A 26,585-nucleotide genomic window follows, 5' to 3' on the forward strand; every position below is an offset into this window, starting at 1 on the left:
AGTATGTATCACCTATGATAGCTCTTACTTCCTTTCTAATACAATTCAAATTAAAAATTACATATTTTTTTTAAAAAAAGAACTAAATAACTAGTACTTAATGCCAATCATGGTTCAGGCACAGTCATGTAATCCTTATCACATGCTCATACTGTTACTGTTGACTTAATATGAACTTAACTCATGTTCACAGAGGTCAAGGAGCTTGTCCAGAGTTGGAGTCTGTGGTGGCTGAATTAGGGACTGGCCTGCCTGATTGTAAAGCCCATGCTGTTTCTCTTCACTGATGGTCCTCAGTTCTTCCCCTTCTGCTAGCATGCAGAATGGACCATTCAGCACTGTCTCATATTACACAGTGATGTAATATGGCTTCGGCTGTGAATGGCTTGCTTGGGAGGGTGTAGGGGTAGACACTACATCAGCTTCTCTTTAAGGGGAAAAGCCTAAGAGCTTATAGTCTGCAACCCCCTCCATTCCACTCCCATGTCTATCCTCTCTTAAGTATCATTCTGTTATACCAGACTGTGGACCCAGCAACCATAGATAAATTATATGGAATTCATTAACCTCTTAGAAGTATAGTCAACCTTTGAACAACATGGGTTTCAACTGCATGGGTCTAACTTATACATGGATTATTTTCAATAAATCCATATAGTACTATAAATTTATTTTTTCTTCCTTATGATTCTCTTAATAACATTTTCTTTTCTCTAGCTCACTTTATTGCAAGAATACCGTATACATGTAATATACAAAATATATGCTAACTATTATCAGTAAGGCTTCCAGTCAACACTAGGCTATTCGTTAAGCTTTGGGGAAGTCAAAAGTTAAACAAGGACTTTTGACAATACAGGGGTTGGCCACCCCTAACCCCTGAGTTGTTCAAGGGTCCACTATATATGAAAAAATGCTGTTTGTACCGTGTTAATTTTTTTTTTAAAAGATTTTATTTATTTATTTTTGGGGGAGGGAAGGAAGGGGGAGAGAGAGAGAGAGAGAGGGAGAGAGAGAGAGAGAAACATCAATGTGCGGTTGCTGGGGGTTATGGCCTGCAACCCAGGAATGTACCCTAGCTGGGAATCGAACCTGGGACACTTTGGTTCCCAGCCCGTGCTCAATCCACTGAGCTACGCCAGCCAGGGCTCCGTGTTAATTTTTTTTAGGGCTGTGGCTCATAGCTTGCAGCAGATGATCACAGGAGCTTAGTGAGGTTCCCCAAGAGGTGCACCCACTAACAAGGCTGCTCTAATAGGGTAGCCACTAGCTACATGTGGCTATTTAAATGTAAACTTAATAAAATAGAAAATTCAGTTTCCCAATTGCATTACTGGCATTTCAAATGCTCAACAGCCATAGTGTAGCTGGTGGCCGCTGCACTGGACATTGATGACATATAACAATGCCTTAACTGCAGAAAATTCTATTGAATAGAGTTGTTCTAAAGACTTAAAAATTAAATTTATCATAAAAATTCTTAAGAAGATGAAAAAACAACGAAACAAAACAAAACAAAACAAAATGACTCTACATTTTTCTTTGTGTGACCACTAATTTTAGATTAAGTGTGAAAGAAGCAGTTCAAGAAAAAACACATGGATATATAAAATATCCTAGAGATTTTGCCCTACCTTCTCCTTCTTCTTTAATGGACTTTGGTTGAGAGACAGCAAAGCACTGCATAGTTTCGTATTTCTGAGGTGCTTCCTGGTTATCGTGACCTTCCTCTTCGGAATCGGGTAAAGGTTTTACCAGCATCCGACAATTGAACGTATGGCTGTTCCGCCTGGGAGGTTCGCCAGACCAAGAGCCCCCGTTCACTGAGCAAGGCAAGGCAATCCAACGTTATAAAAAAACATTAGACTCACTACAAACACATTATCAAAATGAAATAGAGAGCATATGCTTATTTTATTTTTATATACTGAACCAACTACTAGAGGGGAAATAATTCTTGGGTTAATCTTTCAACAACCTGGGAAAATTCTAGGGATTTTCAAAATGTCCTTTCACTCTTCACTCTGACCCCCTTCCCCTCAAATTCAGACCTTGACTGTTTATTACTAGCATACTATAGTTCTCTATTTGGGGGCTTTTCTAACTTTGATTTCTTGGAAATTTAGTTAAATCTACTTGCATTCAGTTTTAAATGTTAGCCCCTACTAAAAAATCTGTAAATGGCACCAATGAGGGGTGTCAAACTCATTCTCACCAGGCAAGGAGGGGTGGGGGCAGCCCATCAGCCTCACAGTGGCCTTCAAAGGGGTGGAATGTAATTTCAGGACTGTATAAATGTAACTACTCCTTAACAGTTAAGCGAGAGCTCAGCGAAGCCGCTGGGTAGAAACCAGGTGGAGGCCAGGATTCGGCCCACAGGCCTTATGTTTGCCACCTGTGAACTATAGCATGCATTAAATTCTTTAAAATGGTTTGGACTTGATGTGGTCAGGAATATGAAGGCCATACACACTGATAAGTCAAAATCTCACTAAGAACCTCCATCTTCTCCATCTAAGCCACAGGTGGCAAACACAAGGTCTGTGGGCCGAATCCGGCCCTCCACCTTGTTTCTACCCAGTGGCAGCACTGAGCTCTCGCTTAACTGTTAAGGAGTAGTTACATTTATGCAGTCCTGAAATTACATCCGGCCCTTTGAAGGCAACTGTGAGGCTGATGTGGCCCCCGGGGAAAATGAGTTTGACACCCCTGATCTAAGTAGATCTTTCACACTGCCTCTCATTTTCAATGCCCAATCCCACATGGTTATCTTTGCTCCTACTGCCCTAACATGTCAGGCTGCCTCCCTCCCAATGTGCTCCTGCCCTAAGGTTAAGTCCTCTACATACTGAAACAACTGCTGTAGGTGCCCCACACTGCCTCCTCTTACAAATCTTCCTGTACAAAATTTTCATAGAAATTTTAGTGTATATTTGGTAACAGGGCTGTTGCTAAATTACTCTCTTGTCATCTTTTTTTTGTTTGTTTGTTTCAGGCATAGTTCTTCAATAACACTGAAAAATCCCTGAGGATACACTGCTCATGTCATTTATTTCTTTCCAAGTGAAGAAGTACTTCACATCTCTTCTATTTTAGTATCAATACCTAGAGTAATTAATTTTGAGAATTAAAAAGTATTTATGTATCACTAGGTCAACTTCATCAGAGAAAATGGTCCAAACAAATGTTCATCACAGAAAGAGCTGGAATCAGAACCATGCCTAATTCTCATTTTGGCATTCTTCTCTTTACTGTTCATTATGTTTTATCTAAAAAATAGGAGGACCATTAGGTCAATGAAAGAGGGGATCAGAACCAGGTCAGTCCCAGACAAGTTAATGTACTCTCAGGAGTCACTAATTAGAAAGTACCTAATGGGACAGCTGGGTGTTACAGGTATTATGGCAAATGTAATGTTAACCACACTGCTAGTGGGCTGGTAGAGGAATTAAAAAGGGAACAAATGCCAGAGAGAAAAAGGCAGTATCAAGTTAATAGTAATTACCACTTTATAATTACACAAGGAACCAGAGCTAACTTTACATGTTGATACAGACTATTGGGAAGTTAATTTTATCACCAGCATTCTTACAAGCTTATTTACATAATGAGGACTACACAGAGTAATCAAAGGAAAAAGAATTCTTACTAACCCAGGTTCACAAGTAATTTAAAAGTATAAAAAAGCGCAATATAAAGTAAGGCAAAGAACTCGTTAGACAAGTGAATTAATAATAGTGAATTAATAAGTATAGGTCCTTTGAGGAAGTCATAAAATTACTGAAAAAATCTGAATACCAGTTACTTGAAATAAGAAATCACATTTTCTTGTTTATTTACTAGAGAATATAATAGAAAGATTTCACACAAGTATTCAGATGTTCTGTATTACTGTTGCAGTCACTTTGAATAAAGTGTTATCATATCAGAGAAGGCCAGCTGTAATGGAATTTAAAAAGACCTGTTCCTACTTAGTGTGGTAGCTCTAAGGCCAGCTAACAAAAACAGTCTTAAGAAAAAGAACAGAAATACTTGCTAACTCAAGACTTGACCTTATTCTCACTTAAAATGTGCACTTCTTTTTCTCTGTGACAATGTTCTTAGCATCATCAGTTTAAGTGAGAATATTAAAAAAAGAACCACTTAGTAAGTGGGAACAGACATACTCTATAGCAGCAAATAAGGTGGGACTATGCTGCGAATAACCCATTAAAACATGGCCCTTAAGAATCCACGTGGGACCGCACCTCCAGCGTGAGATGAGGAAGTTAGGAATCTGGGACAAGGAGGGCAGCTAAGGAGGCAGCACCTAATGAAATCACTGCAGAGCCACTGAGTCTATGAAATAAAAGAGGCCACTTAGGGCTCTGGGGCTGAGGGCATCTGAGTCCTCTACACGCCGTTTGTTCCTTACCATCTTATTTTTAAGATGTTGTATATGCCCATGCACACACTCTTTTTTTCACCAGTTGGACTCAACATAAGTTGAATCTCAAACTTCTCATGACCTTCTACTTCTTAGTCATGGAGTAAAAGGACAAAACAGAATTGCCAGCACTGGATAGAGTGGGAGGCAGTTTGACAGCTTCTTAAGTAACAACAAAACAAACCCCATGAAAACAGTTGCCATGAGTGCGTTCCATCTGAATTATTTTCATGTATTTTAAATATAGAACCAAAATGAGCAATCAAGATCAATGCCTACAGATGTCCTTTTCTCCGTTACTTCTAAGCTTAATATTAACACAGTAACTCCGTATCCCCACTGACATAATATAGTTCTATCTTACCCCTCCAACCAAGACAACGTGGACAGCTGGGGAAGCAGGGGTAGTGAGGAGAGAACCAGCAGACAATTCTTTACCTATGGACTTTGGCAGCAGGTTTTTGACAAATTCAGTGTGGTCCCCAACATGCAGGATGCTATATACACTTTTGTTCATCAGCTCCTCTTGGTTATACCTTAGGTATTGTGTCACATTCTCTGAAACAAACACAACGTTGCCTTCCAGGTTCACTACAAAGAAGAACCCATCAAGGGCCTAAGGGAAAAGACACAAATTGTGTTAGAAAGCAACATAAAATCATATGCGGTTATTAATGGAATGATCCCTTTAAGGAAAACATAATGCACACATGGACAGAGAAGCTCTCTCGCTTCTAGTTTTCAGGAACAATGAACACATTTTATGTTGGTGAAATTACTCCATTTTAGTTGGTGGGGGGTAGCCCAGATCAGGGTTTCTTGTCATGAACTGAATGACAAATGCTAAGTCTGTTAATTTATCGGGAAATAATTATTGCCAAGTAAACGTGTACAGGCATTTATCAGTATTTTCAAAATGAGACTGATGTACTCTGTAGGGCCAAGAACGGCTTTTATGTCGTCAACCCCACGCTGTTGTACAGTCTCTTGTGTAACACAGTGGAAGGGGTCACTGATGATTTTCCCTCGGTTTAAGGACCAATGAAAGAATCCTCTCTGCCCTCTAATTTTACTACCTTTAAGCTTCTTGGGTTTAAATGAAAAGAACTGCAGATGATCTCAGACCTTTAAAGAAACATCAGTTCTGTACTGTTTGGAGTGTATGGGGAAAGAGTCTGAGAAGTCTGAAGCGACACACACAACTAGTCTTCACTGGGACCTCAGGCATAGATGTGGCCAGCACTGCCCTGACACTTGAGGTTTTGAAAGGGACCCAAGGTTTTGGTTTATAGCAGTGAGAACCGAAAAGTTAACTGTGCCTTTCTACAGTACTTGTTCTCCAGATGGTTGGGATACAGGTTCCCGAATCACCTAAATAACAGCAGCATTTTTCCTGTAATGGGTACATAGCCTCATTATGTACCCATTCCTCATTTAGGAATCTAGGATCATTTCAGGAAATAAAGTTAATAAAGATAGCTATTAGCATGCTTCTGGCACCTTAAACACATTGTGTCATTTTACTACTTACAACTCTGGAAGGGATTTACAGAGGAGGAAGAAAGTGAGGCTCAAAGACACCAAGTGATTTGTCCAAGCTCTTACAACCGGTCAGTGGCAGAGCTGGAAGCAAATGAAGGTGTGCCTGTCTCCACAGCTCATGCTCCAGATGACTGTGCAGTGAGCGTTCTGGCGCAGTCTTTACCCCGGTCCCTGTCCCAGCATGTTTGCCTCCATGATGCAAAAGGCTAGGAGTTTGGTGAGTTTCTCCCAGTTACCCCTCCTTTCCCTTTCTGATCCTTGCCGTCAGAGCTCTGTCAGGTGAGTGATCAGGACTAGTAAAGGCTTGATACTGATCAGGCATACCTGGAAAGATGGCCACGTGGTCTACCCTGTGTAGACCACACTTTCTCCATGCTGTGTATTTATGACTGTTTTTATCATGAATAGTACATGTATATACTGGTATAACATGCATGAATGGGGCATCAAGTGTTTATTTTTCCCTAGTTTTGTTTTTTCCCTGTTATTATTTAACAGGCTCCTATTTTGTGAGCTTTCTTTGAGCATAGTCCAACTTTAATTCAATGTTCATCACAAGAGCTCTCTCAAATTAGAACTGACTATAAGGTACCAATGAAAAGCTCCCACATCTACAAAAAACAATACTATTTGGTTTTAGTTTTTCATAAATATTTTGTCAGGTTCTAACAATGGTATAAACCATATGCTGGGCAAAGCAAAACTATATGTAAATTGCCTTCTGAAATAACTTTGCCCCAATCCTTGAAAACCTTGTGTGAGTGTGTGTATGGCCTGTGTGTCTCTGTGGGGCAACAGGAAGTCAGTTGATTACCTATGTACCAAGTGTCCTTTTAAGCTCACTGCTTTAGATACATATTAATCAGGGATTTTCATCATTATATTACGTGTAGTTCACTTTTGAAAGTACACATAGCTTCCTACTGCTTTTGTACCCTGGTAAAAAGACTGATTTGTGGCTTAATATAACTGAAAGATGAAATTGTTTCATCTTATAAAACTGTGTTTTTTTAAAAGCTCATTACAATATGCTGATGAAAAAAGCTGACATTTGGTTTTGTTGCTTAGCAACCACTATGCTATGATGTAAGCATGAGTGTGCATCTGTGCCTAGGAACAGCTCAATGGCAACACGTTTTCTCTGTTTAAATTATTACATGTCAACAGAAATAAAGATTGAAACTCAAACCTGAAGTCACCAGATTTAAGCATCACCTCTCTAAAAGATTTGGCACTGACATCCAGCCACACTGGGACTTGCTCAATACAGTGAATTCTCAGAAGGCTATTTTGAAACAGCAAAAATGTTGGTTTGATTTTATGAGATAAGGCCCACTGACATCTAGCAATCTGATTTCTACATTTAATGAACTTGCTCTCAAAGGGTTTGAGTCACAGTCCTGTGGTTACTGTAAGCATTTCTTTTTAGAAGCCTTGGAAGTCTTCCCAGGAGTGTCTACCCTACTTTAATCCCCACCCCCCCATATAAAGAATAAACAGACATATGAAAATTCCCTAATTGTAACAACTTAGATTACTATAATTTTCTAATCAATTTTTTTTGTAATTCAAGATGGTTTTCACAAAAGTGAGCTCCTTTCTTTCATCTAATTCTAAATAGTCCAGTTCGCTAGTTTTCTTATCTGCTTCTAAGAACCAAGCGGGAAGCAGCACTCTCTGGCCTTCCACTGCCTTGTTGACTTTGGACAATAAGGTTAAGTGTGTTTATGCTTTTTCCCTGAAAATTGTAGTTGGATTATTTCAAGCCAGTGAATCATGAGAAATAAGCAAAGACCAACATGGGTCATTTAGAGTCTTTTGACAGCAGGTACAGCCCAGGGAACGAACTTTGTCATTTCTAAATACAAACACTATATCAATCATTCATATATCTATATCTATATCTATATCTATATCTATATAAATATGCCTATGTGTATATCTATATATATAGAGAGAAAAAGTGTGTGTCCCCACCACCTTCTAGTTATATGGTAGGTATTCACAGAATTAAATTTTCTAAAAGTAAGAATCATCTTATGAACCAAATAAAAAAAGGTGTGATTCTTGGTTACCTTTGCTTTAAAAATCCTAATTTCTTATGTAGCTATTGCAAAGCTTCTGGCCATGCGGCACTTTTCAATCTCATCATATCATTAGCAGAGTAAATTATCCTGAGAACTGACATAATTTATGTCTCAGGGCTCATCTCCTTCTTGTTATATATTCACTGATACTTTCTCTTCATCTTACCATAGCCTACATCTTGAATTTTAATTTTGGAATAGGTAGAGCACAGTAGTTAGTGTTTATTACTGCAGTAGTTAATATAATAGGAAAGCTGGACTTCACAAATTCTAGACAGCAGTGTGGTCATAAAACTTCTTTAAGTTAATAAGGAACAGGCAGTGAACATCAACCATTGAATTTGTGATGTTTATCTTGAAAGTTTTGCCTATTACTTCAATTTTCATCTTTACGAGATAAACTAGCTTGAAGTTGCCTAAATAAAAAGCATAAACTTCCTTTTGGTCCTCAAATTTTAACCTGTATATATAAGTCATATGTATATAACATATATAAAATCTAAGAATTCAGGGGAATTTCAAACTAAACTATATCAGAATTTAAGAGGACTTGTGAATATGATTTTCCAAAATGAAAGCTCAGCTGGCGGTTAAACCCTCTCAATTTATATTCTAATCTAGTTAATTTCATTCTATATCATTCATTTGAAATATATATATGCTGGACTCAGGAACCAGAAGATAGATACATGTTAATAAACCCAAGAGGTAAGCAGTACTTCAATTTTAGGAGTGAAAATTAACTGTGGATTATCCTTAAATTACATTTGCCTGAAAACGAGTGTAACCATGTGAAGATCGACAGCACTATAAACTACAGAACCCCAATGGGGGTGGTTCTACCTCAAGCATCATAGGCCCCAGCGCATCCTTGTCGATGACACCCTGCCCCGTGGATGATACGTCTGACTTCTGCACTTCATCTATGTTGGCAGCTGCTGCTTTCTCTGCAACAAACATAAGTGTGCATTACATGGCAGTGCTATTTCAGGGACAGAGTGACACAGAAACATTTTTATTGTAATGATTTTAAACCTTGAATGGGATCAGATACGACTAGAAAAGTTAGACAACATCCCCACTGCCACTAAATGGGAGAAACTGCTGGAAGCAGGAGCCAGAACTCTAACTTTTCACCTCCAGAAACTGGCTCCGCTCCCTCTCAGGCTGCTGATGAGTTTAGTGGCTTTATGCTAGTCCCTGACAATCATTTTTTCTAGATTATGCAATTGCTATGTACTGTGGCACAATTGGTTTCTACTCAAGAGATTCCCCAAAGTAGGAGACAGAGGGTCTGCAGTTCTGAACTCAGTAGTGTAGTTAGATACATTTGCGCACAACTGAAGAAGGAACAGAGGCACCTAAACTGCCATGGCTGCTTGCACGTGACACTCTATAGTGACCACCCTGACTCCCGTCCTGTTCCACCTCTTGCCACATTCACATTTAAAGTAACCAGAAAGATTTGGTCCCTGTCTTGTTGAAGGTGCTTAACAACCAGGGCAGAGAGGCAGCCTATCAGGATCCCAGAGAATTTCAACGACCGCCCTTTCATCTGGTACAAAGGTGCACAACATGTGGTCCTGGATTAAAATGTGTGAGGCAGCTTTCAGGCCCACCTGACCTGGGAAAATATTCTATCATGGAAAATTCTTGAAGAAATAGATGTGTACTTGTCAATATACATGTAAACTGGTTATATCAAGAACACCAAAACCCGTTAAAAGTGCATAACAAATACATATCAACAAGTTGTTAGAAAACACAGAAACCATGTTCCAATTTTTTTGTGCGTGAATAAATTATATCCTTGCTTACACTGCATGTTATCACTGTAATTAAATGCAAATAAAGAAAAGTCAATTTAGTACTCAGAATCAACCTGCTTTCACAATCTTGGTAAATTTTGCTGCCTCTTTTACTTTTTTGTAAAAGACTTTACACAGTATTTTGGAAACCTGTAAAGCTTAATTTGTACCTGAGAACCTAGAAAATAAAATTAGGAAAATTATGCAGGTGCTCCAAAATTTGCCAATCCTGTGATGAGAACTTCTGCTTGTGTCTTTGCCAGTGGAAAAAGGATGAGCTGCAGAGTTCAAGCTAAGCTCAGGAAGTATGTCACAGCAAGTCACCTCAACTTTTTAAGGCCTAGTACCTGCCCTCTATGCACATAAACTGCAACAGGAATAAATGGGACAATATGTAAAACACACTTAAAAATTATAAAGTAGTTAACAAGTGTAACTTGCTATTAGCATATGTGTAGTTATTAGCTCTTCTTTCCTGAGTTCCAAATCTAGAGTTTATCATAAGCAGACTGTATCAGCTTTTTCAGTTACACCACTACATTCCTGATTCATCTCCTCAATTCTAAGTAGTTGTGACCAGCTATAAATACAGATATATCTCCTCTGGTAGCCTTTATAACTCAGTATGGTATGGATTTGCCAGCCCTCAGTTTGTGTTTTCTTCTTGCTGCTGTCTTGACCTACTCTTGACTGTTAGGTCCCTCAACACTTGTCTTATCAGCTGGCCAATCTCTCAGCCTCAACTGAGGCATGAAATATCTCAGGCTCTCCAGAAAATTACTGCATATGGCACCCCCATCCCCATTACACTGCTAGATATATCCCAAATGCATATTGGGGCACACCTTTTTTTTGTCAGTTCAGTCAGTAATGCTGTAGATTTCTCTTCAGTTTCTGCTCACTTTCCTGCCCACCAGTCTAGGGACAGGACTGTCACCACCACCTGCCGCTTTGTTCAATGTTCATTTATATTATCCGTGGTTTCAGTCACCCATAGTCATCCATGGTCTGAAAGTATTAAATGAAAAAATTCCACCTGGCAGGTGTGGCTCAGTGGATTGAGCACAGGCCTGCAAACCAATGGGTCGCATGTTTGATTCCCAGGCAGGGCACTTGCCTGGGTTGTGGTCCAGGTTCCCAATAGGGGACATGCCAGAAGCAACCACACATTGATGTTTCTCTCCCTCTCTTTCTCCTTCCCTTCCTCTTTCTCAAACAGAATCTTTAAAATAAAAAAAAAGAAAAATTTGGGGACTTCCAGCCAAGATGGAGGCATAGGTAGACACATTGTGCCTCCTCGCACAACCAAGAGAGAGACAACAAAAATTTAGAAACAGAATAACAACCAGAACTGACAGAAAATTGGTCTGAATGGAAGTCAGACAACTAAGAAGTTAAAATAGACATGTTCATCCAGACCGGTAGGAGGGGCAGAGTCGGGCAGCCAGGTGCGAAGAGCAGAGAGCTTTGGGACTGCGCACATAAGGCATCTGAGGCGCAGAAGACCACAGCGGGTGGACCCTGAGCACGCAAGCAGCAGCTGGCAGACCCAGTGAGGCAGCGATTGTGAAGCAAGGCACTGCACACAACCCAGGATCCCAGCACTGGGAAATAGAGCCTTGGGGCACTGATTGAAAACACCTGTGGGGGTTGAGGCAGCAGTGGGAGAAACTCCCAGCCTCACAGGAGAGGTCGTTAGAAAGTCCCATGGGGTGCACAAGCCCACCCACACAGGAATTGGCACCAGAGGGGCCCAGTTTGCTTGGGGGAAGCAGCGGAAGGGACTGAGGTCCCACAGAGAGCAGAGCAAGCGCCACTGTTCCCCCTTGGACCCCGCCCCCACATACAACATCACAACCCAGTGACTGGGGTGCCCTGCCCTGGTAAACACCTAAGGCTCTGCCCCTCAATGTAACAGGCGTGACCAGACCAAAGGGCTGGGGGCGCGGGGAGATGGCTCAAACAGAATTACAAGCCCCGCAGCCAGTTTTTTTAAGCGACTGAGAGATAGCCAACCTATCAGATGCACAGTTCAAAGCACTGGTGATCAGGATGCTCACAGAACTGGTTGATTTTGATCACAAATTAGATGAACAACTGCAGGCTACAATAAGTGAAATGAAGAAAAATGCACAGGAAACCAGTAGTGATGGAATGAAAGCTGGGTCTCACATCAATGGAGTGGACCAGAAGGAAGAAAAAAACATACAACCAGAAAAGAATGAAGAAATAAGAATTCAAAAAAATGAGGAGAGGCTTAGGAACGTCCAGGGCATCTTTAAACATTGCAACATCCGAATTATAGGGGTACCAGAAGGAGAAGAGCAACCAGTGGAAAACTTATTTGAACAAATAATAAAGGAGAACTTCCCTATTCTGGCAAAGGAATTAGACTTCCAGGAAGTCCAGGAAGCTCAGAGAGTCCCAAAGAAGTTGGACCCAAGGAGCAACACACCAAGGCACATCATAATTACATTAGCCAAGGTAAAAATGAAGGAGAGAATCCTAGAAGCAGCAAGAGAAAAGGCGACAGTAACCTACAAAGGAGTTCCTATCAGACTGTCAGCTGATTTCTCAAAAGAGACCTTACAGGCAAGAAGGGGCTGGAAAGAAGTATTCCAAGTCATGAAAGGCAAGGACCTACATCCAAGATTGCTCTGCCCAGCAAAGCTTTCATTTAGCATGGAAGGGCAGATAAAGTGCTTTTCAGATAAGGTCAAGTTAAAGGAGTTCATCATCACCAAGCCCTTATTTTACGAAATGTTAAAGGGACTTATCTAAGAAAAAGAAAATAAAAAAAATGTATAGTAAAAGGACAGCAAACACAATTATTAACAACCACACCTAAAATAAAAACAAAAACCAACTAAGCAAACAACTAGAACAGGAACAGAACCACGGAGATAGAGATCACATGGAGGGTTAGCAACAGGGGAGTGGGAGGAGGGGAGAGGGGGAAAAGTTGTAGAGAATAAGTAGCATAAATGGTAGGTAGAAAATAGACAGGGAGAGGGCAAGAACAGTATGGGAAATGTAGAAGCCAAAGAACTCATGACACATGGACATGAACTAATGGGGGGGAATGTGGGTGGGAGAGGGTGTGCAGGGTGAAGGGGAATGGGGGGGGAAATGGGACAACTATAATAGCACAATCAATAAAATATATTAAAAAAAGGAAAAATTCCAGAAATAAACAACTGGTAAGTTTTAAGTGAGTGCCTTTTTGAGTGGTGTGATGAGATCTCACACTGTCACCCCTCCCTCCCCCCAACCCCGGTGAATCATTCCTTTGCCCAGTGTCTCTACTGCTGTAGGCGCTACTACCCACTAATCACTTCATAGTCACCTCTGTTATCAGATCGACTATTGCAACATAGTGGTGCTTATGTTCCCGTCACCCTGATTTGATTAAAGCACAAGAGTAGTTATACTAGTAATTCAAAAATGCCAAAGACAAGCCATAAAGTGCTTCTTTTAAGTGGAAAGGGGAATATAGCACAATAAGATATTTTGAGAGACCACATTCATATAACTTTTATTATAGCATACTGTTACAACTGTTCTATTTCATCATTAGTTATTATAGGGTTTGGTACTATCCAAGATTTCAGGCATCCACGGGAGGTCTTGGAACATGTGCCCTAAGGATAAGGAGGGGATTACTATAATTTAACAGCCCTATATTTCAGAGCGCTCCACAGACTTCAGACCTAAGGACCCCTGATACTAAATATTAACTCTCGAAACCCATATAATGGATACTATGTATTTATGTGGCCCTATCATATGTTTTGTCTCTGGTGTGTGGTAGTCAGCATACAGGAGAATGTGCTATAGCATCCAGTAGAATGAGTGATTCACAGCCCTTGTTTGGCCTAACCACTTGCAGAAGTATCTTGTTCTCGTCAGTGACATCTTTCAGCAGTGGGAGTGATTCTCAAAGGGGATGGGATGTGCATGAGAAGACCTCCCCAGAGAGGGGCCAGCAGAATTTGCAGATCGGAGAGGCTTTTGCATGAGATGCTGACCCATCTTCCCAGGAAGCAATCTTGTTCTCCTGCCTTCTGCAGTAAGCAGCTCAGCCCATGAAATAGCTCACCATCCCTACCAGAAGGTAAGTTTCATGAAGAGGAGACTGTTTTGTATCCTCAGTGGCAGCACTGTCCTCTAAAAGCCTTTATTTGGCAGCTGACTGATAGACTAGATCCACCACTGGCACGTATTCCCAGAAATGTAGAAGTAACTGGCATCAAGGGTGGGTAAAAAAAGGGACTGACTTCCCCTTTAGGTCCACCAGGCCTCAGGGTGCGGGAGGGACAGAACACCTGGGCAGGGCCAATAATACAGAGGGAGGACTTCCTGAGGAGAGCCTGTCTTAAATAACAAATTATCTGGTAAGAGTCGGCATCTCACGATCTCTCAGGGCCCCAGCTCTTCTGTCCTTCCACTGTCACAATGGGTGCTTTTATTCTTTTTAAAGAATTGACTTAATTTTAAAACTCAAAATTACAAAACCTAATTGTGCAGGTTCCTAAACACTGATAAACTTTCATGCTGGGGTATTTTAAGCATTCTTGCAACATGTTCAGACATGGAATTTTAGACTTTTATAGACAATATGTAGAATGAGGACCATACCTGTACAGCATTTTCTTTTATTTTGTGAAATCTACAAATCCAATATAATTTAGAGTAAGAGCCTAAAATTTAAAACGGGAGATGATTTAGATCTGACAAAACATGTGTTTGGGTTCTACTGGAAAGCCTGGATAAAATCACCATCGTGGACAATTATTTATAATAATCCTTTTTTTCTCTTTACAATATTCAGCTGATAAATACCCCCTCCCCCCTTTTTAAAGAATGTTGAAGGGAGGGAGAAAGAGGGAAAGAAATATCAACTGGTTGCCTCTCGTACACATCCCATCTGGGACTGAACCCATAACCCAGGCATGTGCCCTGACTGGGAATTGAACTGGGGATCTTTCGCTTTGTGAGATGATACCCAACCAAGTCACACCTGATAGGGCTCAGCTCATAAATCTTGAAAAGGAAAAAAGAAGCAGCTAATAAGATGTGCACTTGAAACCTATATAATCTTATTAACCAATGTCATCCCAATAAATTTAATTAAAAAAAATAAAAATGTAATACAATTCTATTTTAAATAAAAATAAAAATTGAGATGACAATGAAAGAATAATTCAATAAATTAATAATATGGTATTTTTAAAAAAGATTTTATTTATTTTTAGAGAGAGAAGAAGGGAAAGAGAAAGAGAGGGAGAGAAACATCAATGTGTGGTTGCCTCTCACATGTCTCCTACTGGGGGCCTGGCCTGCAACCCAGGCATGTGCCCTGACTGGGAATCGAACCGGCGACCTTTTGGTTTGTAGGCCAATGCTCAATCCACTGAGCCACACCAGCCAGGAATAATATGGAATTTTTTAAAAAGGTCAGAGAGAATGAAGGCCACCACGAGGAAATCAACCAGTAGCATCGGATTCATTCAGTGTTTCTGCCTGTGGCCTCTGCTTGTGTCTTGGGTGCCCTGCTATGTGAGCAAATGGAATGAATAATTCTTGACAACTGAGAGATTACATTTAGCTGGGAGGGCAAAACAATTACAACTGAACCAAACGAGAATAATTTGGGACTAAACTGGGAGAAATTAAGTTCACAGAGAGATAAAAATGGTCGGACATAACTGAAACTATCTCACTTACACTGTAACTGAGTTGGATTCCGCAGGATATGTAAGGACAAGGCAAAATCAACAGCCTGACAGGGAAACTGTGGGAGCAGACCCCACAGGAAAATCTCATCCTGGCCTCTGAAAAGCAATGCTAAAGAAGACTAGCAAAAAGTTTGTCTAAGCTGAAATTTTAGAAATTCCTGACTTTTTGAAAAGTAAAACCGATTTTCATAAAATCAATTTAAAATTATGTTACTAGAACATGTGATTTGCAAGAAAAATCTCTGAATGTTTGCAAGAGAACTTTGAAAAATGTTGCAATATTTACACAATTATCATCCATATACATTAAGAGAATGGGAAGTTTCACTACTCATACAGTGAGTAAATAACAGACAAAGGGTAAAGAATTTAGGGCTTTTCGCTCCTGTCTCACTGTTTGGATATATGTATTTTCTACCTAATTTGTCGTCTTTTATTCAATTGTGTATTACATTTTGGCTTTGACTATTTCTCAATATTAAAAAGAAAAAAATCAATAATATGAGGTGAAAGAAAACACCCAGAAATAAGGCTTTATCAATGTAATTGAATTCTAATTAAAATGGCCGTGAATTTATGTTATTTGGGTACTTTTCATGAAGTAATTACTAGCTCTGTTCAATGTTCAGTTGAGCCTTGATATTACATAGGAGGAAGAAAAGGACTCTTTTGAAATATATTATGTTAATGGTACATGCACTGGTATTTAAAACATTTTTTTTCCTTTTATTGATTCTAGAGAGAGGGGACGGGGAAAGAAAGAGAGAGGGAGAGAAACATCGACGTTAGAGACAAACATAGATCAGCTGCCTCTAGAATGTGCACCAACTGGTGACTGAACCTGCAACCCAGGCGTGTGTCCTGGCTAGGAATCAAACCTGTGACCTTTCGGTTTGCAGGATGATGCCCAACCGAGGCACACCAACCAGGGTATCTTTTTTTAAATTAAAATTTTTCAATTATGGTTTACCTTCAACATTATTTTGTATTAGTTTCAAGTGTACAGCACACTGGGTTAGATAATCATATACTTTACAAAGTGTTCTTTCCACAGTATTTCCAGTACCCACCTGGCACTATACATAGGTATTGTAATATTATTGACTACATTCCCTACTCTGTACTTTACATCCTGTGACTATTTTGTAACTACCAATTGATACTTCTTAACCCCTTCACCTCTTTCTCCCAGTCCCCTAACACCCCTCCCTTATACTGGTACCTTGACAGAGCATTTCAGTTAAGAGTATACTATTTTTATGTACCAGATATAAATAAGCTTAAATCCTTAGATATATTTATACTTCTGTAAGCAGAACATTACTATACTAAAACACATTATTTAATATTTTTAATTTAGGCAGTTTTCTCAGCAGTCACAAATTATATTTACTTTTCTATATTTTGCATCCACTAACCATAAAACCATATTCTGTTATAAATATATCCTTCAGTAAACTCATCTGTAAAAGGATTGCCCCAGAGTTTCCTAACATCAAAACCTTAGGGAATCTCATTATTGCAGATGGAACACTCACACTGGAGAGAGAGAGATGATAAAATGTCATTTTTAGAGCCTCTAAAAAGATGTCTCCTCTGTGCCTTGACTTCCATTTTTTCCTTCTGTACTTTCACCACTATTCTTTTTAGATAAAGAATATGACCTAAGAGAATAACAATGAAAATAATTCTATCTTTCTTCCTCACTCTTCAAAAGATAAAAAATATCATAAAATAGCTATGATCTTTTTACTAGCACAGTTTTACAAATGCAAAGCCCTGATTAGAGAGACCAGCCCGGATGCCTCTATAATCTTTCTCAGAGCGTCCCCTCCTTTTCTCCTGGGTGGCTGCTTGGACAGCAATCCCAGCCGATGCCCTCCGACATTTGCCTGCACTCCAGAAATCCAATACCAATTAATTACATTTCCAGCTTCAAAGCAACGAACAGAACCCCATCTCTTCAGGGATCGTGTTAAGATGAGTCATACCACAAAGGGGAGAAAAATCACTAATGTTATAGTCCATACACTTTTCTTTATAAGTAATTATTATTTGTGTTTTCCTCAGAACAAAAGGAAAAGGTGAAAAGCGAAGCATTTGATCTCTAGAAATAGAAATGATTTTAAAATACAAAGAAAAGTGGTATTTTTGAAGCAGCTGGATGAAATTGCTCTTTATCATCAGCAGCTACAGGCAAACATTTGAAAGTAAAATTTAAGCTTACTGGTGAGAACAGCAACAAATAAGAAGGCAAAAAAAATTGTTATCTTTAAAAAAGTGCAATTAGCTATTTTAAAATTATGAAGTGGTGTTTTTTTAAAAAGATCTTCACACGTTCTTCTAAAACACTGTTTATTGATTTTTGATAACTTATTGAATCTTGTAATGTTAGGAAGTCTTGTCTATTTGTTTATTAGGAAACTGCACTGAAAACATACACTCAAAGGTCACTCCCACAAAACATTGACCAAAACAGAGTCCAGGCTCCTCACAGCTATGGCAGTGGTGGCTCAGGGGACAGCCACACAACTGTTTTCACACCAGAAGCAGTACTGGAAAACCCAAAATGCCACTGAATGTCTGTTAGAGGGACAGGGCAATGCGGCCTTTATGGAAGAGGCTTAACTATTTTGTTCTTGATTTTCTTTTTAAATCATCTCAAAGGGCTGTGGAAAACTTGTGGAAATTAGCCTACCTTTTAAAATTTGTAACTCAAGCAAGTAGCAATTATTAAAAATATATCAACTGAAAGATAATCCACAAGGTATTCACACGTTTACAGAAAAATTTCAGCATTGCCCTTGTTTAAATGTCCCTGACATGTTAGGAGTTTAAAGTTATTTTTAGGTTTGGTCAAGCATGAGGAGAGTTGCTATTACTGAAGCAGCATTATTTAAAGTATAGAGTCTTTGACAAAAATGGAAATCTGATACTTTATGCAGGTTTTATAATTAATTTCACTGCTTCGAAATGAGTAAAATCACTCACCAAGAAATCTATCAATTTTTCACTAGACTGACGTCAAACACAAGTCTAATCACCTCAACAACAAATTTTAGGACTCTAATGGGACTACATTCACAATTTTCATCTTTTCTTGCATTTAGGGCCTGGGTGATTCCAGGTGAAGTGACTGTCAAACCTGACAGTGGTGAGACCCATGCGGAAGAAAGAAGTCACTGAAACAATGACAGGCAGTTTCTGGCCAAGCAGTGTAGTTTAAATACTACAGGAAAAGTTGTGCAGCATCTCAAAGGTTCTAGAAGGTAAAACCAGAGAATTATGCATCTGCACCCAACTAAAATTAGAAAAGCTGCCATATGGCTCTGTGAAGCCAGCAGCGCATTCTTATTCATTAGGAAGCATTCTGCTAACATAAAAACACAAGGCCCTTCCTGTGCTCTCCAAATGTGTTTATCTTTTCAACATTAATGCACTATATATCATCAGGCTGCTGAAATCTCCTGCCGTGCATATTAAAAACGCGCAGCTGCACTTTCTTTAGTGGTGGGAGGAACCTAAACCCCAAGTTGTTTCCCTCTCTTTCTAACATTGAACTTGTTTCCCTTCAGTATGAAGAAACTGCAAAATGAACCAATTTCAAGGCTACCTCCATGCAGCAAAAGCACCCCCTGCCCCACCCCATCTCGACTTCTGAGAGAGCAACATGCTTGGTTTCGTTTTCATCAGTGGTGAATGAAGCACGGTCACTTACACTGAATCAACAGTCAGCCACACCACAAGTTTGAAGTGTGCAGGCCCTACTTGTAAAATGAATGTAATACTACACTTATCAAGAGCAAAGGAGTAACCAGAACAGACTCTGGTGTAAGTGGCTAGAAAATGCTTTTCTTTATAAGAACCTCTGTCATTATTTGTAAGTACCCCACTTCACATATTACTATCAATACTGAATGCACTGATAGGTAAAATAATGGCTAGTGTTATGAAGTAAGCCAGAACCTCTTTCTTTTACATAATCTAAATATGCCTTTGCTGTAGGAGCTTAAATTTAAAGATAGATCACAGAAGGAAAAAAAATCAAACATACACTACACCACACAGACGGTGAAGGAACCCTGTTTTAAATCCAGAAGTGCTGCAAATTAGTCAACTGAAGGTGACAAGTATATGCCATCGAACTTATGACAGCATTCATTCGTTCCCAGTGTGGTAATGGCGTGTCTCTACTTGAGTCTTCCAGCAATAGAATATTGAGAGATGAGGGCAAAATAAAAGATGAAAACTGCTTATTTAGAGTTAACTCTACTTCACTGTGCTCTGCTATCTAAGGCTTTAGGAGTTACCCGCATGAAGAAATGGAGGGATCACAATTTATTTAGAGGGCTAAAAGCTGAGACTGAGACTAGGTAAAGGTAGTAGAAATATAAAAATAAAAAATAAAAATCAACTGGTGTGAAAGAAATGAGAAGTGAGGTGGAGTTCTAATTCAGCACTAATTCAGAATATTTCAGAGCAGCCTATCAAAAACCCAAACTATAAAAAATGTTTTATCTCCTTCAAATACATAATTCAAGTAAGAACAACAAAATTACACCATGGAACACTTAATGAAGATTCGGACAAATAGGTTAAAATTTGGAAATCCTATAAAAAGGTGTTTCTAAGACTTGGATCTAAGCAGTGTAAATATGGTATCTCCCAAATCATTCTTTTGTGCATTGGCACAGCAAACGTCGTCTCCCCGTGTTCCTACCTTACACCCCAAGCATCTTCTTCGGCTGTACCATTTGCCCAGACACTCTTCCACCCATCATTTTTGAAGACTCCACATTGTTCCAGAGGCTCATTACAATCGAGTCAGGTGTCTCTCTTGTTCCTGCAATGGCCAGCACCTGTTCCCGCCGCAACAGTACATGCACCATAGTGTTATGAAATGACTGATCTGTTTTCACATCTGTCCCTCTCACTGCATTGCTGGCTCCTTGGCTACAAGAGAGGTCTTTTTATTCACTGGAGCATAGTGGGTCAATGTTTAATGCTGTACAGTTCCATAGCTGGAGCTGCAATTCAGTACGGCCAGGACCTAAAAATCACCAATGCCTCTTTAGAGAAACATGTTCTGAAGTGCTTTCCTATATACTTAACACAATGGAGGTTTATTTTAAGACTGTTGGAATCAAAGTTAGAAAAGGGATGAGAAAAAAGATTAGATTATGTGCTAAGGACATCAGGATAATTCCTACGGTGATCAGGCCAATGGGGACAGCATTTGGGGAGAAAGTCACCAATGCTGTTTCTACACCTGAGAGATAAAGAAAAACAGAAACAGACCTTTATTAATCCAGATTATCATCTAGGAAATTACATTCTGCTTCATAAAAAAACCAGTTTGGGCATCATGAGAGTTTTTATCTGACTCTGGGATTTTCCCAGCCACTCTTAGCTCTTAAAAACATCAACCAACCAAGGAAGAGTTTTACAAACCTCCCATTTGCCTGGGGACCCAGTATAAAAATCATGAGATTTTTTGTTCCTCCACACTGCAGGCTGGGAGCAGCCCCAGCTTCTAAAGGTAAGGTCCTAACTGAGTGGGGAGAGCCTTCTAGAAAGCGAGATTAAGCCAGTGGAAGGGCAGAAATGCCCACAGAGGCTGTCAAGGCTCTTGTCTTACTCAGCTCCATGCGCCCAGTGACTAACATAAAGCTTACCACCACAGAGATGTCCAGTAGAGCCCAGGAGAAAAAGGGATGGGGATGCGGAAGAAGGAAAGGAAGTAGGGCTGACCTGACCATGAATCCCCACTGCCTTTGGAGGATTCCCAAGGTTTTAATCTCAAGTCCCCACTTTACCTTCGCAGTGGATATTCAAGGGATGCATCCCAGAGGACTGAAAACCACTCTTGGACCTGGCCTTCATTTGCCCTTTGGAGCTATCTGTCCATGCCCAGGAGTCAGTCCTCCGTGCTCCCACACCCTTTCCACAGACATGCAGCTTGCTTCTGGGTTCACTTTATGTTCCACTTGTGAGACCTACTGGTTTTTCTCACCTCATGTTTTTCTCCCATCTGAATATGTTTTCCTTCTAGGTTTCTCTACAGATAGGACTTGATGCCTGTGCCTCCTGAACAGATTCCTAGAGCTGCCTGCACAGACACTTTTCTTCCCTGCCACCCCCCACCACTGTGACTAATAATACCGCAGGGAGGCCAGAGTCCCCATTTCATTCTGCCTACTACCATCTATTCCCAGTTCTCTCACTTGTAGCCTTTGCTTGAGCAATCATGGGAGACCCTCACATGCAGGCTTTTTAAAAAGCAGGTGTTCCCAATTTAACTTACCTGCTGCAAATAGCCAATAATAGAACACAGAATCATACAATTTAGAGATCTGAAACATTAAATTATGCTAAATCATATCATCTTAGTAGGGAAAGCAAAGCATCAATAACAACGTGAGAACTTTGCATAAATTAAGTAGTACCAGGGCTCTTGTCAACCACAGAAAGCTGGGGTGAGGGGTCGGGGAAGAGGGCAGGGAGAGGAATGGGACTGAAGGAAGGGCATACTATCAAGGGGTCAAAGCTTTAGCATTCCTGAGAACAAAGGAAGTGAATGAAACTTAAGGGCAGTCAGTGCCCAAGGCATGTAGCACTCACTCCCAGGGTTACGGCGCATATGGGGCCCACTTCCAGAGGAAGGCTCCAAAAATTCCTATAATCTGCAACCATCCGAATCTCCTATAGGCAAAAATATCTATTAGCTAAAAATGATGTTTTTCTAGATCAATTCAGCAAGTTTATTACTAAGGCATAAATAAAAACCAGGTAATTCCTACGTGAATGTCCAGGAACAAAAAGAAGTGACTATTAAGTGTAGGTCTAGTCTTAAGCCCATTTCTGGCACTTGGAGCAATTCTACAGGCAAAGTGTACTCTTTCTTGTGACCCTGAAACCACCATTATTGGTTCTTTGGTTAGTCCTTATCTGTATGTTTGTTTATGGTCCGAGTGGTCAAAAAAAAGTTTTAGTTTTATTAAACCTATTAGAAACTATGTGTGGGAATAAGGCCACTTAATAGTTAAATAAATACACTCAACATAAATATAAAACCTAAAAAAAATTTATATATTTTTCTCAGAGAAATCTAGCTTCAGGAAAAGGAAGGAGAGAAAAGTGTATAATCCTGGGTCTAGAAGAACTTCACCGTCAGAAGATCTATATTCTCCAAAACAGAACCTTTGTGGGAACAACTATACAAAGTATCATTTTTATATCATACAGAAACAGAAGTTTAATCTATTCAAATGCTTGAAATGGTTTTGATTTAAATTCATATTTTTACACAGAGAAGTGGGGGTACCTGTCCCTACCAACTAATGTCAAAACGCCCCTGGTCTTTATGAACTTAGGCTGCACCAAGACAGCAGCCCTCAGGGCTGACCATGTCAGGCAAGGTGCAGAGAGGGGCAGAGCTGTTATGGATGATTATCTTGTGCGCTAAGATAATCAAGGCCCTCTTACAGGAAATAGCTATCATCTTAGGATGGTATCCTAAAGTGTCAATGTGAAATAAAGTGTGGTAAAATAAAGGATCTGACTTGTTTTGAAGGCCAAATAATATGTGCCTCCACAGAATTTTTTAAAAGCAAAGTATACCTGATTTGTATTTATAGATTTCAAAACACATTCCCAAATTTTGTCTGACTGCAAAGAATGATTACTATTTAGAGTAAGTTTGGGTGAAAAGAAAAGAAAGATTAGGAGGCATTTGGGAAATAATCCCAAAGTAGGTTTTCCTAACTTTCTAAAATATTACCAGTAAGTTCCTTTATAATTATCACAGTATCCTTAAATTCAAAAGACATTCTGGAAAAAGAGTTCCTGTCAAATGTCCATTCAATAGTTACTATGTTTCAAAACAATACTAGGAATAGATTTAAATACATCTTTAAAGTTTAAAGTGCCCCTTTAACACATTGTTTGCGGGTAGTTTTTATCGCGCCGCGCTCTACTACCAGTCAATGTAAAACGTATAAATACGTTTCCCACATACAATGTGTTAATACCTGACGGCATAAAATCTGTCTAACCTAAGCAGGAGTGGCAGTGCATCAGAACCAACCATGCACACGATTTAAAGCAGGCAATGAAAAGAAAACCAGGGTCAGCTTCGCTCAGGAACTGACATACAGGCCTGTACAGGTAGCAGGAGCCCAACGAAGTGAGGGCCTTAGAAACTACATGGCCAGCTCATTTCCAAGCCCAGCAAATGTGTGGGCAAGAGATGACCTTCAAAGTGAAATTAACAAAGAACAGCACTTAGAAAGACCTCCACATTTGATAACTTGACTATTTTTTCTACAACAGGATGCTATCCTTTCTCTATATATGGTCCTGCAATTCTCCAGTGAGTTTTGTAAGGTTAGGAGAAAAATATCGTGACACCTCTAGTAATTTTAATTCTCCTGGATTTTATATGTTATGTGTGCTCAAATACAAAGACTACTTAAATAGTCAAATCCACTTGCATGAAATTTTTATTTAAAATCTAACTTTTTTCCTCCAGTAAAGGTTATGAAAAAGTTTAAGCCACAACTGAAAGACAGGCAGACAGTGTGTGCCACAGCTAGCCGATGGATAAATTGAAAAGAAAAATACTCAGGACATTAATTATGATCATCCACATAGGCCAAAGACTATTATCAAAATTAACTATCTAATTATAAGTATGAAAAAGACATAATAGTAACTGAGTTACTCCCTGTGAAATTAACTGGCTTAAATTAGCTTAAGTTAGTTTTGTTTTACATACAGTAGCCATAAGAGATGTTTCCCTGCCATTCTACAACCCTTCAAATAATGAAATAAAATATTCATAAAATTTATTCTTCCTATTTTCAATTTTAATCACCTTACTGAAGCTTCCAAATGCTAGATGACTTAGTATTATGCTGTCATCAAGACTTCAGGAAACTTCTACCCAAGGCCTTTTTGAAACAGGTTTAGCTTTATCACAGATGGTTGGTTTGAATTCCAGAAACCTGTTTTTGGAATTCTGCCTGCCAGGTGATTGCTCAGAGGTGAGGCAGATAAAGTGGCTGGAGATGACAGATATGACAGCTGGGCAGGTCCAGTTTTAAGAGGCATAACAAGAGCAGAGGTAGCCTTTCCCCTGTAGACATAAAGCCTGAACTAGAAGATGCTGCTGTTACTCACGCCATATGTAATTCACCTGTCTCTCAAATGTACTGTCTTGGATTTGCTTTCTCAAAATGTACTCTTTGTTATTTTTTATTGCATCAATGGACAGTGGCTTTCCAGACACCAGAATAGTGGCAGTTACTAGCTCTGTGTTGCCAAGGAAAATATTTGGCTGCGTATAGAGTTTCCTGAGAGCAAGTTAGTACATGACCTCAATCTTTTCCAGGCTTATCATAATGCTGTATGACTGTGCTGATTCAGCAAAGCAATCCATAATCGCTTGCAAAATGCCCCTGCCTCCCAGGGATGTCAGGAGGCTTAATAAGATAATGCATGTGAAGCACTCTGAGCACCACAGAAGAAAGGTGCTAAATAATATTATTATTCTACATTTATAATTACAAGCAGTCTTACAAAGAATCCAATAAACCTGTTCACAAATTATAAATAACAGGTATTTTAAGTAATTTAATATAAATAATTACACGACAAAGGGCTTCCTGTCAAAAGAGTGGCATAGGAAAACACATCTCACCTCCTCGCACAACCACATCAAAACTACAACCAAAATATAGAACCACCATCACTCAGAACCATCAGAAATTGAGTTGAATGAAGTCTGACAACCACGGAATTAAAGAAACCACATACAGACGCTAGGAGGGGCAGAGAAGCAGAACAGGTTGCTCCCACATCCACGTGTGGTAGATAAAAATTCGGGAGGGATACCTTGGGGGTGAGGAGTATCAGCCCCACACCAGACCCCCAGCTCGGGATTCCAATGGCAGGAAGATAAGTTCCCATAATTTCTGGCTGCAAAAATGAGCAGGGATTGAGTTGGTGGAAGACAATGCTGGAGTCCCAAGCAGTTCCCCTTGAAGAACCCACACATGGACTTACTCAGATTCACTCTCTCTGAGGTCCAGCACTGGGGTAGCAGCTTGAGGTCAGTTTACTCTCAGACAGAAAGGTGGGCAGAGGCCACTGTCCCTTTTCTGAGCCCACTTCCCACAGAGCCAGAAGGCCAGGTGCCATATCTGAGACTGTATCAACTTGGCTAACACCGTTTGCCCTGCCCTGGAGATCCTCTGAGGCTCTGTTCTACCCGACCTATTAACCATGACTTTTCCAAATGAATGGCTGGTCTTGGGCTCATGCTTCACAACTTCCTAAATCCTATCAAACAAGCAACAGCCAGCCTCAGAGAGCCCCCAGCCCCCGTACCTCTTGCTAAGTGGCCCAAGGCCCAGCACTAGCAGCAGCCAGCCTAGATTCACTGTTTGGCTTCTCTTGGGAATCTCCAATCCCAGCACAAGTAGCAGCCATCTCAGACTGTTTTATATCCCAGACTGGAGACGGATATGGAGGAATGGGTGAAGAGGTGAGGGGATTAAGAAGTACAAATAAGTAGTTAGAGAATAGCCATGGAGATGTAAAGTATAGCATAGGAAATGGAGTAGCCAAAGAACTTGTAGGCATGACTCCTGGACATGAACAATGGTGTGGGGATTGCCTGAGGGAGTAGGAGGGGGGAGGGGGCCAAAGGGGGACCAATTGGGACAACTGTAATAGCATAATCAACAAAATATAATAAAAAATAAATAATTGTGCAACAAAGAAAGCTGTGAAATCATTCATATTTAAAAAGTAGAATGGACAGACTTTGTAAGGCTAAGTCACAATGAAAATAAATAGAACAAGACAAGAATCTACTAAAAGAAAATTACAATTACATCCATTGTGATAAAACCAACTGAACCAGAAATTTATAAGAGGATATTTTGTTGAAGTTATCGTGAGAGACTGCTATTAATGAATT

At 39.8% G+C, this 26,585-nt stretch overlaps 1 protein-coding gene across 10 annotated transcripts in view; it reads right to left on the reverse strand.

Moving 5' to 3' along the window:
* NCOA2 (nuclear receptor coactivator 2) overlaps positions 1–26,585 on the reverse strand; it is a 284,205-nt gene that overhangs the window by 50,743 nt on the left and 206,877 nt on the right. For all 10 annotated transcript variants that reach the window (XM_045860737.1, XM_045860743.1, XM_045860736.1 and 7 more), the window contains 3 exons: positions 8,899–9,002; positions 4,865–5,042; positions 1,635–1,823 (listed from right to left, as the gene is read on the reverse strand). In XM_045860737.1, coding sequence (XP_045716693.1) covers positions 1,635–1,823; positions 4,865–5,042; positions 8,899–9,002 — 471 coding nt within the window. The remainder of the gene's footprint in view (positions 1–1,634; positions 1,824–4,864; positions 5,043–8,898; positions 9,003–26,585) is intronic.

Source organism: Phyllostomus hastatus, unplaced genomic scaffold (genome assembly GCF_019186645.2).
Source record: "Phyllostomus hastatus isolate PE091 unplaced genomic scaffold, TTU_PhHast_1.1 phas_scaffold_21, whole genome shotgun sequence".
Lineage (NCBI taxonomy): Eukaryota > Metazoa > Chordata > Mammalia > Chiroptera > Phyllostomidae > Phyllostomus > Phyllostomus hastatus.